Here is a 15020-nt window from a genome sequence, read left to right as displayed (position 1 = left end):
CTTAAAGCACGCACCGCGCCTCACACTCAAGGCCGAAACATGGCGAACTCGCGGGCACCACGTTTTCGATGAGTTCCCATCTTTCGCGTTGCGCAACTTCTCGCAACAGATCAAACGACTAACTGTAAACCCAGCCACCCCAATAACCAAAACCACGGTAGAAATCGGCGAAGAGCGCTCTGCCTGAACCACGAGCAATTGCCCGGCAGCCATGTTTTACAATCTTCACCACATCAAGATGGCAGTGCCCAGCAATGTTGTCTGGAGATACGGCGATCCGAAAAGTGCCGTTTTTCATCAACTTGCACAAGTAATTTGTCGTTTCAGTCAAATAAGCACCTATTTTTTCTACAGTACTTTGCAATGGTTTTCAATGGCAAAAGTTTAAAAACTCACAGAATATAACATGTTAACCTGACATTTGCGAATTTTGCAATTTATGTGCGTTTTTTATTGAATGATCAATCAATTAAACCTAACAAACAGCATCACCTTGGAAGTGCTGGAAAATTATGACACCAGTAAGCGTTTTTCCACACTGAAACTACCGAAACTGACGGGAGCGTTAAAATCCTTGGCTCTCGCACTGTTTTGGAGCAGTTTGGCGCAATTTTTGCAATTTTCAATTTTTTGGAGCAGCCTGGTGCAGGAAAACAAATTTGTATCAAAACTGCGCAATATGCGCAGCTGTCTCACCCCTGCTCCCGTGCGTGCGGTGCAAGTGTGTTCTGAGTGTACAATTGTTCCGTTGTTAGCACAGGGAAGGGGATCTAGTGGAAAGCGGGAATGATGCCATCATGCCATGAGGGCACGCCTGAGAGGATTTATAAGTCAGGGAAATTTTTCACGCCTCGCTTTGCCCCACATTCCAAGGTTTCTTTCTAGAGCTGACATGAAAGTTTATGAAACTTGCCATTTACAGCTCTTTTTCTCAAGTCCGTTTTCTATAACCCCCACAAATGGGAGCACTAAAAAGAAGTACAAAGCAGTTTATGCGAAGAAAAACTTGGCATACAGCTGAAAAAAAAAAAATCTTACAGAGAAACTTACTCTACCTTGGGGATTTCTCCTAAATCTGATTGATTCAAAGTGGTTTCTGTAACCATGCAGTGAAGATGCCGGCAGTCTTGGAATAACTGAGCTTTCCTATTAATGCGACAGCAGTACTTAAGGGGGAAACATTGGTCTTGAGGACCGAAAATTTGCCAAAAAATCAATTTTCTGTATTAATTTTCTTTGCAATCTACAGGTCCCAAAGAATGTACCTGCAAAATATTAAAGCTGTACCATAAGTATTTACAACACTGTTGCCCTCTGAAGTTGCCTAAATGACCATTTTTGCCTATGTTTCCAAACTTTGTGCCCTGCTTTCTCAGAACCAATTTTTCCCCACGAGGTCAACTGTTGGGTACAGTATGTCGGGATGTACTGGTTAGATTTGCATCAATTTTGCTGCATTTGAAAACTTATGAACTGAACAATGCAACAAAACCACAAAAATATGGAATTTCTTTTTGCTAGCCCAAAATATTATGCAGTTCTAACATTTAATAATTTCACAGCGTTTTAAGAAACAATGCTAAAATTACTGCTGTGCCATAGTTGCACTCTGTGGTCCTTCTAGAGCAGAAACGGATAAAAAGTATTTGGGTATTTCATAGGTAGACAATGAAAAAACTGCCCGAAACCGAATGGCACAGCATGTTGCACAACTCTGACCTTACACGGAAACTGACTGCATATTTGTGCTCAGGATGTTAAAATACACTTACTGTGTAAATATCAAGCACCTAGGTAAAATAAAAATGTCCTCAAGACCACTGTCCCTTGAATGGGTCATGGCACAAAAATGCAAGTCTGGTTTGTTAAAAAGAATGCTCTATCTCTATCACAATGATACCAAGTTTATCGCAAACTTCACAGAAGTAATGGATATCAGGGAGAATAGATGCAGCAGTGGCGACTCCACAGCCACTTTCCGGCGATTGCTCTACGATGTCACAGAATCATGTTTGTGCGATTGGCAACAGCCAAAAAGCGTCACTTGGCAACTGCAGTAGGGCCTCTAGTTTAGTTTGATCGTGGTATTACTAAAATGCTAATGTGCAGTTAGCACGCCGACAACTGTGTTTTAGTGCTGGCCTGAATTACATCAGTACTGCCCCGAACACATCGCTGTAGCACAAAATTTCAAAGTTTGCCTTTTCCCAGTTTTTTAAAAAACACCTTCCATGGCTGGGATGGAGCTGAGTGAGATACCAAAATCTACAGAAGGGTCTGCTGAAAGGCCATTTGGTACATTGTAATACGAAGAAAAACAGTGCAAAGGGCAGTAAAAGAGCAATAAAGCACTCAGTTGTTTGTCAGCGCCTGTGGTTTGCAATTCCTTTCTTTTGTCCTGTCTTTGGCACTGTTTTTCTTTGTATTACCAAAAGATTGTTCTTTCAAACTGAACGATGTTGTATTTTGCCTTCTTTATTGCATGCTTTTCTTAGTTCTACCAAGGAATGTCATGCACAGAAAAAATTCCCACGCATCAGGCCTTAGCATTCTTGGCTTCGCAGGCAGAGCTGTCCTAATCTCACCTAGACCAGTACAAAGTCTGTTGGCGTGATTATACTGGTGTGCATAATCAGTGTCTGTCATAATCTTGGATTTAGTTCCAGTATCCTGGCACTGGGTTCTACATTTGGCACATGCACAAGCAGTAGCGAATTGTTAAATTCCCGTTTAAAAAACACAAACTCTTTTCTTTTTCCTTTTTTATGGCAGACATTACGCAGAACACATCTGCTGAAGACAATTTTACGGCAACAAAAACATGCCTTTCCAGTCTCTTTGACTTTGGCGTAACACAAATTTACCAAATAGGGCCAGTGGGAAGCTGCCCCATTCACACCTCGTGATGCTTCCGCAATGGCCGGACCTACCATATGAAGCGAAATATAGGTAATTTTTTTACCAAAAAATTTGCCGAAAAGTCCCCCCTTGACCTATATAGCGGTCACTGACATAATCTGGTCATTATTTGGCAACCGGGAAACCCATCAAGCCCATCCGAACCGCAAAAACACCATCACCACCACCATCAATTGGACGTGCCGCCATCTTTGTTTTGCTGCTTCACTCGCTGTCAGTGAATGTGTGCATTCATTATTGAAAAAGTGCTACTTAAACACGAAGTAGCATTTTTTCAATCATGCACGTATACCAACAAGCCCAACTGGCAGTTCTAAATGAGTGCGTATCACTTCCTTCTTGCTCAAAATGAGTTTAGGCACTTGGTGCCAGTTCACAGCAGCTTAAACGAAAATTTAGATGTTTTCCTCAACATGTCCGCCTTGCACCAGTTCGGTGCCATCAAAAGAAGTATACGCTACTGACGTTAGCTGAAGGGGCAGCTTCCGATATGCAACGCTCGGAAGACCTCGTGTCATGAGCGCTGCTCTGTGCACCTGTGCTGCTGTACAAAGTGGCGACTTTTGTCTGCGAGCGTAGTGCGACATCTCAACAAATGGATACCCCAAGATGCTTGCTGGCCGCCTGAACAGACTGGCTCTCAGAACGGTCTGCACACGAGTGTCCCCTGCTTTGCACTCGCTTCACGATTACATGGTCTTGTGATCTTTTAAGTGCTGGATCAGCAATTCTCTGGGCTGCACCGAGGATGACTTGCTGTGTGGGCGACAGCCAGCAAGGAGCAGTCGTTCAACGACATTTCAGACAACTCTAGCGAGTAATCTGAGACGACACAAGTTATAGCCTCAATAAACGATGTTGTGTACCGAATCTTTTTTTAGATGCGAAGCATCTCTTGCTCAAGGGGATGTCCCGCGTCCGTGCCCTGTCCGCAGCACCTCTGATGATGATTGCGGCAGGATGCCCCTAGGGATTGGCCAACCAAAGAATCCATCACGCGATAGCTTCGCGTTCAACCACCGCCGTCATCTTCCCGTAGGGGGAACCGCTAAAGAAGAAGGAGAAAAAGACAAAGCTGCGAAGAGGAGGGCGTGTACTTTTCTCTCAGCCAGTGCACCAACGTCAACAACCTTTATCTCACCAACGCTGACGGAGACTACCGATTCTACCACAGAGACGACAACATCGACAAGAACATGATGGATGAGTTTCGGCGCCTCGAGAACCACCGCCTACTCACCATAACACAACAGCACTTGCGTGCCTTTGCCACCGGTGTGGACCCGGACGCGGAATTCCCTCTGGCGCTAGTGAAAAACCAGATCACTCAACATAACGGCAACACAATGGAACCACACCCCCATGATGCTTCGCATCCTCATCAGGGTTTCCAAGGGGGAGATGGTGTAATTTTTTTGCATTTATTGGCTACAAGCTAAGGGGGTCGACCTATATTCCGCATTATACGGTAGTCACATGTGTCACTGACCTACCTGTGCGCAAAAATTGTCCTAGTGACTGACCCTGGTGTTCCCACTAATTTTTCTCTGTACTCCACACAGACATGAACGTGTGAATGCCGTGCCAGCCATACCAACTGTTATGTTTGTCCTACAATTAGACTTCGCATACTTTTAACAATGCTGGTCGCCACAGCTGCATTACAGCAACATTTTCTTATCTTTAAGTCACCTAAGAAAGCAGAAGGCAGTGTGTGCACCCGGCCTTTCTTTTAATGACAAAAATGCATTCCATTAGAAATGAATCTATTCTTATCCCCAGGCACAGCTGAATTGGCCTTGGACCCCTTCTTTCATTTTGTATACACGTGTATGAAAGAACTAAACAATAATCATTTATACTGCCACACCCACAACATGCCTGCACATCCAGACAAAAAAAAAGTTTGAAATAAAAAATGTCAAACCCCCAGCTGCTGCAGCAACCTCCGCCACAAGAAACGAACAAAACTACACAGAGCCAACACAGCTTCAAGCATTTTGGCTCCCCGCATGCTCTCCCATTCCCAAGCGAAGCCCCGTCGAGCAGCCAAGGCGGCGACTGACCGGTGGGCATGCAGGGCTTGTAGGTGAACTCAAAGGGCTCGCTGCAGTCGTTGTCCGACTTGCGGATCAGCTGGAACTTGACAGGCACCTCGTGCTGCAGGTTGGGGTCCCGGTACGCTGGTGTCTTGAACACTATGGCCACCTGGCAAGGGAAGGACGAAAATGGCAGGAGCAAGTGAGCCACCCAAGTGACCCAAAGCATAGAGTTTCATACTAACATATACCAGGGAGACATAGGTGCCGACTATGGGGGGGGGGGGAGAGAGAGGAAAGACCCCGCCCCTCCGCTGCTTCCCAAAGCTCCATTACCAGTGTCATTACCAGTGCCATTACCAGTTGAGGTTTTTTTTTTTGAGTTGCCTTTACCTTTTCATTTCACATGTTAATGTTGGTAAGAGCTCACAGCATCACTGTTGGTGCAGACGTGCACGGTTTCATGCTTTCCATTTATTCCTTCAAATGCTTGCCATAAGAGGACAAGCGCCCTAGAAGTACCAGCGCCGGATTCGTCATCCATTTTATTATTTCCTTTTTTTAACTTTTCACTGTGAATGCCATGTACACACAAAAAAATACAGGCAGGAAAAAATTACTTTTTTAAAAAGAAGAATGGAGCCTACTAAGCATCACTGTCTAATGTTAGGGATATCCTATGCTCAGGGAGTGAATATGTTGCTGTATACTCATCTTGCTTTACATTGCTCTGCGTGATTTTTTGAGCACAAAAAGGGTGCAGTCTTCAAAGATCCCTTCGGGAGAGTTTTTGTTATCAGCGGCTCGTCCAACACACGTGAGTGTCCTGTTTCTTAGTATTGCTACTCATCCTGGCGACTCGTGGAAAAAGAAGCTCTTCTAACAATTTACATTTCTTAGAGATGGAGACATCGTAACTTGCATGCAGAGGTCATAAATATATATAATTCATGCAGTACTGAGAATGAGGCAAAGCCGCATCCACTCAAAACCAGAATATCAGATTCAGATTATGGGGTTTAACTCTTTCGCTACCGCGCCTATCAAAATCGATCAATTTGATCGATACTTTTGGGAGCGCCTTTTCATAGTGTTCCAGGCGTTTCTCGAACAAGTAAAGCTGTTCGGAGTTAGATCAGAAAATGGCCTTTCAAAATCAGTTTTGTTTTAATTTTTGCAACGGAAACGTGATTTTTGACACGCTTTTGAATCACCTGGGTGTGGAAAAGGGGCGTGGTCATCGCACGTCACGGCTACCAACGAAGAATGCGTGCAACTCGTAATTACTCTGCACCAGCGCTTGTTTTTTGCTATCAGGGCGTGAATGGGGAACTAGCAAACGATTTTCAATCTTCAGGTTCACGCTCTGACAGTAATAATCCCAGAAATCGGCTGAAAATGTCAAGCAGTGCCTGGTTGCAAAGCTACTTTATGATTTTAGGCAGTTTTATTGCCTTTGTGCACGGTGTTCTAAGTACTGTGGTAGTTCTACTTACCCCAGGACCATTTGCAAACAGTTTACAACAGTTTTGGTTTTGTTTATGCATCACGAAATTCATATTTAGTGCTACTACGCAGTTACCCAACTTCAAGGCTACCTGCCATGGCGCCTGAAGCGTCCGTGACTGATCCTTGAACAAAGCACGGCGCTCCTGATTTCCCCCCACCCTAACCCGATTTCTGCGATAAGAACTTCAGATGCAAGTCAAAAGGTCACACCCAGTCGCCAGACAGTTCCGCCGAGGACAGCGCTTCAAACCGGCCTTACATTGCCAGCTGTTCCCCTTCCAGTTTCGTTTCCATGCGAGGGTATATCCGGGTGTCTAATTTTGCTGCTTAGTTGAACTGTCTATTCGGACGGGGTCTCTGGTCTCTGATAAGTTTTTGTACTGTTTCATTTGAAAAATGTTAGGTGGCGCTGCAATAGAGGAGGCTCGTTGTGCTGATCTTTTTCAGCGCGCAACTGCTACTCGGCCAAAGATCGCAGGGCACGATTCTAGCTCATCGTACCTCATTTTTGCGGGCAAGGCTACAATTGCGAGTAAGAAGATAATAAAGCTCAGCTTTATGTTTTGAGAGATAACTGACCGTGAATGACAACAAGCGTCAGCCACGGCGTTCCGTTTTCAACTTCATGCATGTTTTTTTCCGCATCGCGTGCTTGTCCCAAATGTTGTGCTCGCTGTAAATGCAAAGTCAGCCATTGACAAGATGTTTTTACGTTATGTGGGGGCAAATTGGTGCCTCTGATAATGACAAACCGCCAGATTTATTCCAGAAAACCCCCCGAAATTGCAAATTTTGAATTGGAGGTTGGGCTTCACCGCATGACACGAGCACCGTGCATGCTAACTTTTTTTTTTATATCTGACAAACTGTTCCGCGAAAGTCGACATTTTTTCTAGGGCGTGTTTTTGAGATGTTTTCCTACAAAATGTATATTCTAATTTTTTTTCTACTACCGGTGGTTTGATATACACAACTCCTTTTTTATCATTTTTTTTTTCGACAGCTTGACAAAAATTTTGGTTTTGATATTTTTTTTACAACTATGATATATAAAAACATTTAAAAAACTGGTATTATTGGAAATGCCATTAAATAATCTGCATTTTCTGCTCCTGCAATTAGTGCCTAACCAATTTTTTAGCAGGAAAAAAAATGTTTTCTTGGACCCCTAAAATTAGTCAATTTTCCGGCGGTAGCGAAAGAGTTAACAAGCCGAATTCACTTGAGGCGCACCGTAGTGGACAGCTCCAGACAGAAGATCATTAACATGCACCGAAATCATCTCAACATACAACATATAATATATATATATATATATATATATATATATATATATATATATATATATATATATATATATATATATATATATATATATACAGGGTGTTTCACCTAACTTTAGCCAGAGTTTAAAAATATTTCTATGCAATCTAAACAACCCAACCAAATGCATGTTGCTAACCTTTCTATGTAGTATTAGTATTAGTGTTGGTGGTATTAGTGTTTTTCAGCGTATTGAAGATGTCCACGAAATACAAAAAAATACTATGTGATGTGCCGGCTCGCGCGTCTTGATTGCTGTGCGCCCAAGTGTTGCGCACACAAACTGCCATAGCAGTGCTGCCGCTAAAGAAGTGACAGGGTAGATGATGAACCTGTTAACTCCGGCAGGGCAAGCGATAACCGCTGCGTCTGCTTATCACTGTTGGCGATCTGTCGCGAGAGAAGCACATCGCTGGCGCAAATGGCACAGCCAACGCCTACGTTGCTGCCCTGTCGCCTTTTAAGTGGCAGTGCACCCATGGCAGTTGGTGTGCGGAATGTTTGGGAGGACTGCAATCAAGACGCGCAAAGCCAGTATGTCACGTGGTATTTTATTGTATTTCGTGGGCATCTTCAATAAGCTGAAAAACACTAATACTTAATGGATAGACAGACAGAAACTGTTTATTGTGACGTCTTGAATACCACTCTGCAACTTTTTAATTAGGATATCTTGCCTAGCTTCGTTTGTCTGAAGGTTGGGTAATTAAAACTGACTAATTATCGAATCAGGCAAAATACAAAAAACAAAAAACGCGTGACAAACTACAGACAAAAGTCAGCAAAATGCATTTGGTTGTGTCGTCTTAAGCTGGTTCTACATGGTGCAATTTTCCCTCCGAATTCGCAGATGCGGTGTGCTCCTGTGGCAAACTGACCCTTTTTCGTTGCTGCAGCAAAGTGCCAAATGTTTGGAACGGTCGAGCACCCCCTGCAAACGCCGCTCGTGCGGCTCATGTGGCGTAGAGGGGCTGGACCAACGGCCAATAAGAACACAGCTAGGTGAACATCACGGCATCTCTGGTTGCATGCTTAGCAAACAGATGGCGTTGCTTGTCTGAGTGTGGCATAAACGCGGGCGCACCAAAACGACCAAAACAAGCGCACGCGCGTTCACAACACGATGTCCCGTGCCGTTTTTAATGAATGCTTAATAATCGGTGTCCGTGCAAGTGGCGGGCATCACAGCAGGAACGAAGTACAGAAAAACCCAAGAAGAACTGTCCGAGGTAAACCGAGGTGTGCTAGGCAGGCACAAAAAGCGAAACCAGGGTGGCTTACAGTGTTTGTCTTCTCTGCTATGTGGTGTATATTGCTAAATAATTGGCGATTGTTGTTTGTACGAAACCGCAAATAAACTCATATTTACTGCAATGCAGTCTAAAGAAACTTGCCCAGGAAGTAAAATAAAACCTTTTTTTTTTTTAAATCAACAAGATTTGCTCTCGGCCGGTCTGCAAACAATGTACCTCGGAAAAGCGAAAATCGCGACATTCGCAGGCCATGTAGACGACATATCCAGGCATTGCGAACTTCACAAGTGCGAAAGTTCATTCCGCCGAATTCGCAGATGAAAACCGCACCATGTAGAACTGGGCTTTAGAGTGCATCAACATATTTTTAAACTCTGGCTAAAGATAGGTGAAACACCCTGTATGTATGTACAGTCTTCGTCAAAATTTTGTGGGCCACAGCGACTGTGGCCAGAGCAGGTGCGCTGCGCTTGCTGCTGTCGGGTGGTTGCGCGGCTTAAGAGAGCGAGGGGAACTTTTTGCTCCCGCTTTTGTGTGTGTCCAGCGCTACAACTGCTGCGCAAAGTGCCTGCGCTGAAGCGAAGTGCTCCTGCTCCGAGAAACCGGCCCCGCTGCACTATCGCGCCAGCCCTACTACGAAAGGGAAGCGCGAAAGTTCCCCTCGCTCTCTTTAGCCACGCAACCACCCGACAGCAGCAAGCGCAGCGCGCCTTCTCGGCCGCGCGCCTGCTCTGGCCACGGTCGCCGTGGCCCACAAAATTTTGACAAAGACTGTATGTATATATAGTATTCCGAGTGGCGCTGGCTACCACTCCAAGCGCAGGAAACAAAAATACCTTAACATAAATACCCCAGAAAGAGGAGGGGAAAATAGCCCCGCCGGTAGCGTAGTGGTCATCGCACCAGACGCGTATTCTGGAGGTCGTAGGTTCGGACCCCACCCGGTTCGGACCACTTTACGCCTATGCATAGAGAAATCCGTTACTGCAATCGCGTGCCATTGTGGGTGTTGCCATAGCATCAAGCAACGTTCCTCGAAATCTCAGCTTGCCTAGTAGCCACATGGCTCCTTTCCGATCATCAAAAGTCACAAAAACAGGGCAACATGCTTTTCTTGTTTCTCTTGCATGAAGCTGCCAAGTAATTCCCGCCAAAAACCTCTTTTGGAGCTCCATTTTTGTATCCATAAAACAACTTTATATTATTCTTTACACTTTTTTTTTTTTTTTTTGCAGTTACAGGAAACTTTCGAGCTTGTTGGCGAGCCACACCACGTAACGATGAAATGCTTCTCTGCGGTACATGGCAGCACGCCTGCTGAAGCATGGCTCACCTAGGCACTAGCGCCGGATTTCCCTTTAGTATATGTTAGTATGAAACTCTATGACCCAAAAAGCACAAAGGAACAACCAGTGCCGCTGGAAGAAAAAAGGCCTATGCAAGGTTGAAATTCCGTGGCTGAAATTCGAAACCTGCCTCGTCTGATGGCACGACCCCCGATAACTTGTACTCTCACTTCTCTCTTGCTACAACAAAACCTCAGCTACAGGACGCTCACAGCCCAGCTAAGTTTCCAATGTCCTTTACACACACCGATGCAGCCCAAAGTGCTTGTTAGCACTATCATATTGGCACAGGGCCAAATTGTGGTGCTGACAATGCAGCACAGGCACAACACAGTGGGCCAGGGCTGTGCCGTGATATTTTTAGACCACGCCTACGAAGGAGTTTTCTGTTACAACCAATCCTCACGGCAGTGCCACAGAGAGATCTGCACTATAAACACCCGCATTTCCCCGAAGGGGAGCATGGGGAAGTGCGAATGCACGGGTGATGCGAAGGAACTCTTCTTGGCCAATCGCCCTAAGTGGGTATGTGGTGGGGTCTCTTTCGCACTTAAAAACTCTTCTTGGCCAATCGCCCTAAGTGGGTATGTGGTGCGGACGGACGGATGGCGGTGGACGCGTGATTCAGGGTCGCTTAAGATAATACTGATTGTGGAATTAAAAGCTATTTAATTCCACACTAGCCTGGTCAAAGTTTCAATGACTTGTGGGCTTGGCGCCTCGTGATCCCGATGTATGCTATAGGATTCAACCAGGGCTTCAATCCCATCTCGGTGAGGTATATTTGTGTACAGAGAAGTTACATCTATAGTTACAAGGAAGGCACCATCAGGGATTTTTATGTTGTTAATTTCCCGTAGGAAGTGGTTAGTATCACGAAGATATGCCGAATGGGTAGCAAAGGAACTCTTCTTGGCCAATCGCCCTAAGTGGGTATGTGGTGGGGTCGCTTTCGCACTTAAAAACTCTTCTTGGCCAATCGCCCTACGTGGGTATGTGGTGCGGACGGCGGTGGACGCGTGATTCAGGGTCGCTTAAGAAGTGCATTCGCACTTAAAACAGTAGCCATGGGAAGCCCCCCCTCTCGCTTGTGGCAGGAGCAGCGCCCGTTATCTTATCCTCTGACTAGGCACCTTTGCATGTCTGTCACCTTGGAAGGCAAGCACAAAGACAGGACGATGCCAGCCCAGGACTAAACATTATTTTTGCTTTTGACTTTGAAGAATTGCAGAAGGAAGACTGCAACGACAGCTGCTCACAACACACCCATCACAGCGCAGTGCCAGTTGCAGTGCATTCGTGTAATTTCAACTGGACACAGATTGGCTGTAGTTCCGGCTTGGAAACCGGGCCCGCGCCTGCCTCGTGGAAAGTTGGCTCTATTATCTTTATCACTATTAAACTTCATCTACAAGTGTTTGTTGTTTCTGGCTGGGGGTGTTGGAGCATGTTTTTGGTGAAACTAAGCGGTGGGGACGTATAAAATGTCATGGATAGCTGGCGCTATGCTTATTTCATTGTGAAATAAATTTTCAAGTCTAAGCTCCACTGAGCGAAAATTTTGTTGAAGCGAAAACAAGCCTGACAAATGGTTCGTTATGGTGAGGATTTTGTTGCATTGACTTCTATGGCTAGCTTACGGGAAATTGTAAATATTTCACTGAAGCAGAAATTTTGTTGAGCCCACTTATAGTGATACCATTTACACAATATATCGGATATAACAAAAAGCAACTATGGCACCGTCAACTTTTGTATGCTTTCTATAATAAAATAAACCACTTACAGTTGAACCCCTTTATAAGAGACACATACCGGGGAGCAGTTTCTGTCTCTTATACGAGATGTCTCTTATAAGCAGGGAACCATGTTTTCGCTTACTAATCAGACCCTAGTTCAATGTGGGCACCGTATGACTAAAAAAAGCTCAAAGGAATGCTACAGCATGTTGCAAGAGATTCATTCTAATTTATGTTTGGCCCCCAGTATTTATGAAACAGTTCTGAATCTTTGTTTGCTTCATGACTGTATTTACACTGTCTTTTACAACCAATTCGGCAAGATTTTTTTCCTTTCACTGTTTGTGGAAGATGAATCATAGATGTTGAGTTCACAAGCCTGATGAATAGCCAGAGCGCACAGCTTCTTCCCCTGTGTGCTCAGGCTATTCATTACGCTAGCAGGACTCAACATCTGCGATGCTTCTCGATTGGGAGCTATGCGAGTAGGAGAGCCCGCATGTGCGGTCGCGCTCCAATGGATGGCAGCAAGCTTCAACCACTTCTGTAAGTTCCATTTCCATTGGCAGGGCTTCTCATCGTCATTTCATAGCTGACTGAACCACTATGTTTGCTGAAGTTATTGTAAATAGCGACTGCAGGCGTCTGTTGTCCACCTGTGTTTCCAGAATGGAAGCAACTGCAATTAGTGACTGGTGGCAGTGCATCTAAAGTTAAAATGTCTGTTACAAGCGAGATTATTGATTAAAGTTCAAGGATGACTTGTCCCTTATAACCAACTGTCTTCTGCATCCAATGTCTGTTATAAATGAGGTCAATTTAATGGGAAAGATAGGGCAGTCAACTATGGGGGTGAATAGTGTCTCTTATACCCATTTGTCTCTTACATCCATGTCTCTTATAACGAGGTTCAACTGTATTACAATGCTCCAGTGCTGCGATATTGGACATAACAATTTAATCTGGACACAACGTGCACTGTCAATGCATCTGCCACCGGTATACACCCAATCCATTCCACTTACGAGTAAGCGAGGGAGAAGGTAAGCAGTTTTTTTTCTGAGCCCCCCTCCCGGCGCAGCTGCTTTGGCATTGTCCCCACGCCCGCTCGCGAGCTAGTGCCGCTAGCTCTCACGTTCGGTTGTTGTGGCACGTGTGCGCCACTTTGAATTTGACTGGGTGCCTCTCCAATGCCTCCGTTTTTCCATGAATAGGACGTCAGGGCCGGTATTTTGGAAACGTCTGAGTGCCTGACCGAAGAGGCAGTCGTTGCGTGGATACGTGCTGCAGACAGTGGTGACAGTGACGACTCTGACCACGCGGTTGTGCAGCCTACTCAGGTAGTGTCTTCGCAGGAGGCCTAACGCATAATACAGTCTCTCAGGGACTTCGTTTCCGCCAAGGACTTTTTTCCCAGCTAGGAGAAGCACCTATAGATGTTCTTGAAAAAGACGCACATCAGCTTTGCAAGCACAAAACAATGCTGACTGACTATGGCTTCTTTTCTGAAAATAAGTAGTAGTACGTCGACCTTGCTTGTGTGCAAATAAAATTGTGTAAGCCCTGTTTCGTCTTTTTTTTTTTTTCGCAACCCACTCAAAATAATTATCGGTTTTAACGATGGGATTTCCTTGGCACTTGGATATTGTTATAAGTGGACTTGACTGTACTGGAGATAATAATAATTAGAGGACAAAGTCAGCAATTGGACACTGATGCTTTCACAATCCCTACACTACACGGAGTTCTTAGGTGTCCACATAATTTCTTTTCTGCTGCCATCACTGTAGCTTTTGCAACAGTGGGCCGGCCACCAGCAAGCTTGGCAACTGAAGAAAGGCCCAGGAGGAGCCAGGATTGCCCACCTGGTAGTGAACATCCGACTCCTGGAAGGTGGCCAGTGCCTCCCATGTCCTCATGCCATTTTCGTCCTCCTCGAAGAACTTGATCTGGATGTCCTCTGCCGATCGGCATGGAAAGAATGACAACCAAATGAGCAAGCAACAAGGGTCTCGCCAGGCCGAGCTGAACAGCCTTGCAAAGCGCTGCACCTTAGGTCGCTGCCTACAGCCAAACATTGCCATAATTTGAGCAGTAACAAGCACACCACTCTTCCCGGTACATGTTTTCATTCCATCCTTGTGGCCCGCCACACATTTTTTGATACGTCCGGCTCACAGATGCGCTTTATGTGCACTCACTCATTGACTCTTCAGAGCCATGATTGACACTTGGGAAAAGTTAAATAAGGCTAGGGGGAACTATCTATATGAATAAAGGAGCTAATGCAGAGCCTGTTACACCACATATGTGCACTGGTAACTCTGTTAATCAATAAAAAAAATTCAAACTTCAAATTCAAAAATTCAAATGGAAACCATACCTGGGTTATGAGGCAACATTCACTGTAGTGGAGGGATGCGGATTAAAGGGGCCCTGCAGCACTTACGACCGACTACTTGGAATGTATTTTGGGGTAAGGTCTATTGCCCGGCCATCTCCTCCCGCAAGAATTATAAAAATCCATTCACTACCACCGAAGCTATGGGAGATAAAAAATCGCACATTATTGTCCTCTCTCACCTTGACCGCAGAATACGCGAAGAAAGCTGTGCACTCTCTCCCGGGGAGGGGCGCGGTTTGTGGCGTTCCCTTCGGCAACTTTTCTCTTTTTCTCAAGAACAAGGCGGGGTCTATTTCTGGCATGGTGCAGCTAAAAAGCAGGCACTGATGCCTTCTTACAAGTGAGCGCTCAGGCTGGTAGGGCGTTTTTGAAGCCATAAACACTTATTGTCGAGTGTTCTGGCTGAAAGGGAAGTATTGGCGGCGAGATGTTCGAGTGGCGCCCCCTGGCTCTGACGTCAGCTTAGGGACTCGCGCCGCTGTCGTCTG

General features: G+C 45.3%; 1 protein-coding gene across 2 annotated transcripts in view; it reads right to left on the bottom strand.

Moving 5' to 3' along the window:
• LOC144177635 (nuclear factor NF-kappa-B p100 subunit-like) overlaps positions 1-15020 on the bottom strand; it is a 184530-nt gene that overhangs the window by 77372 nt on the left and 92138 nt on the right. For both annotated transcript variants that reach the window (XM_077705272.1, XM_077705273.1), the window contains exons 8-9: positions 13994-14088; positions 4986-5127 (exon numbers count right to left, since the gene is read on the bottom strand). In XM_077705272.1, coding sequence (XP_077561398.1) covers positions 4986-5127; positions 13994-14088 — 237 coding nt within the window. The remainder of the gene's footprint in view (positions 1-4985; positions 5128-13993; positions 14089-15020) is intronic.

Source organism: Haemaphysalis longicornis, unplaced genomic scaffold, assembly GCF_048455015.1.
Source record: "Haemaphysalis longicornis isolate Haplotype H1 unplaced genomic scaffold, Haemaphysalis longicornis Haplotype H1 scaffold_1, whole genome shotgun sequence".
Classification (NCBI taxonomy): domain Eukaryota; kingdom Metazoa; phylum Arthropoda; class Arachnida; order Ixodida; family Ixodidae; genus Haemaphysalis; species Haemaphysalis longicornis.
Note: the sequence above shows the minus strand (reverse complement) of the source record. Positions and strands in the feature narration are given on the sequence as shown.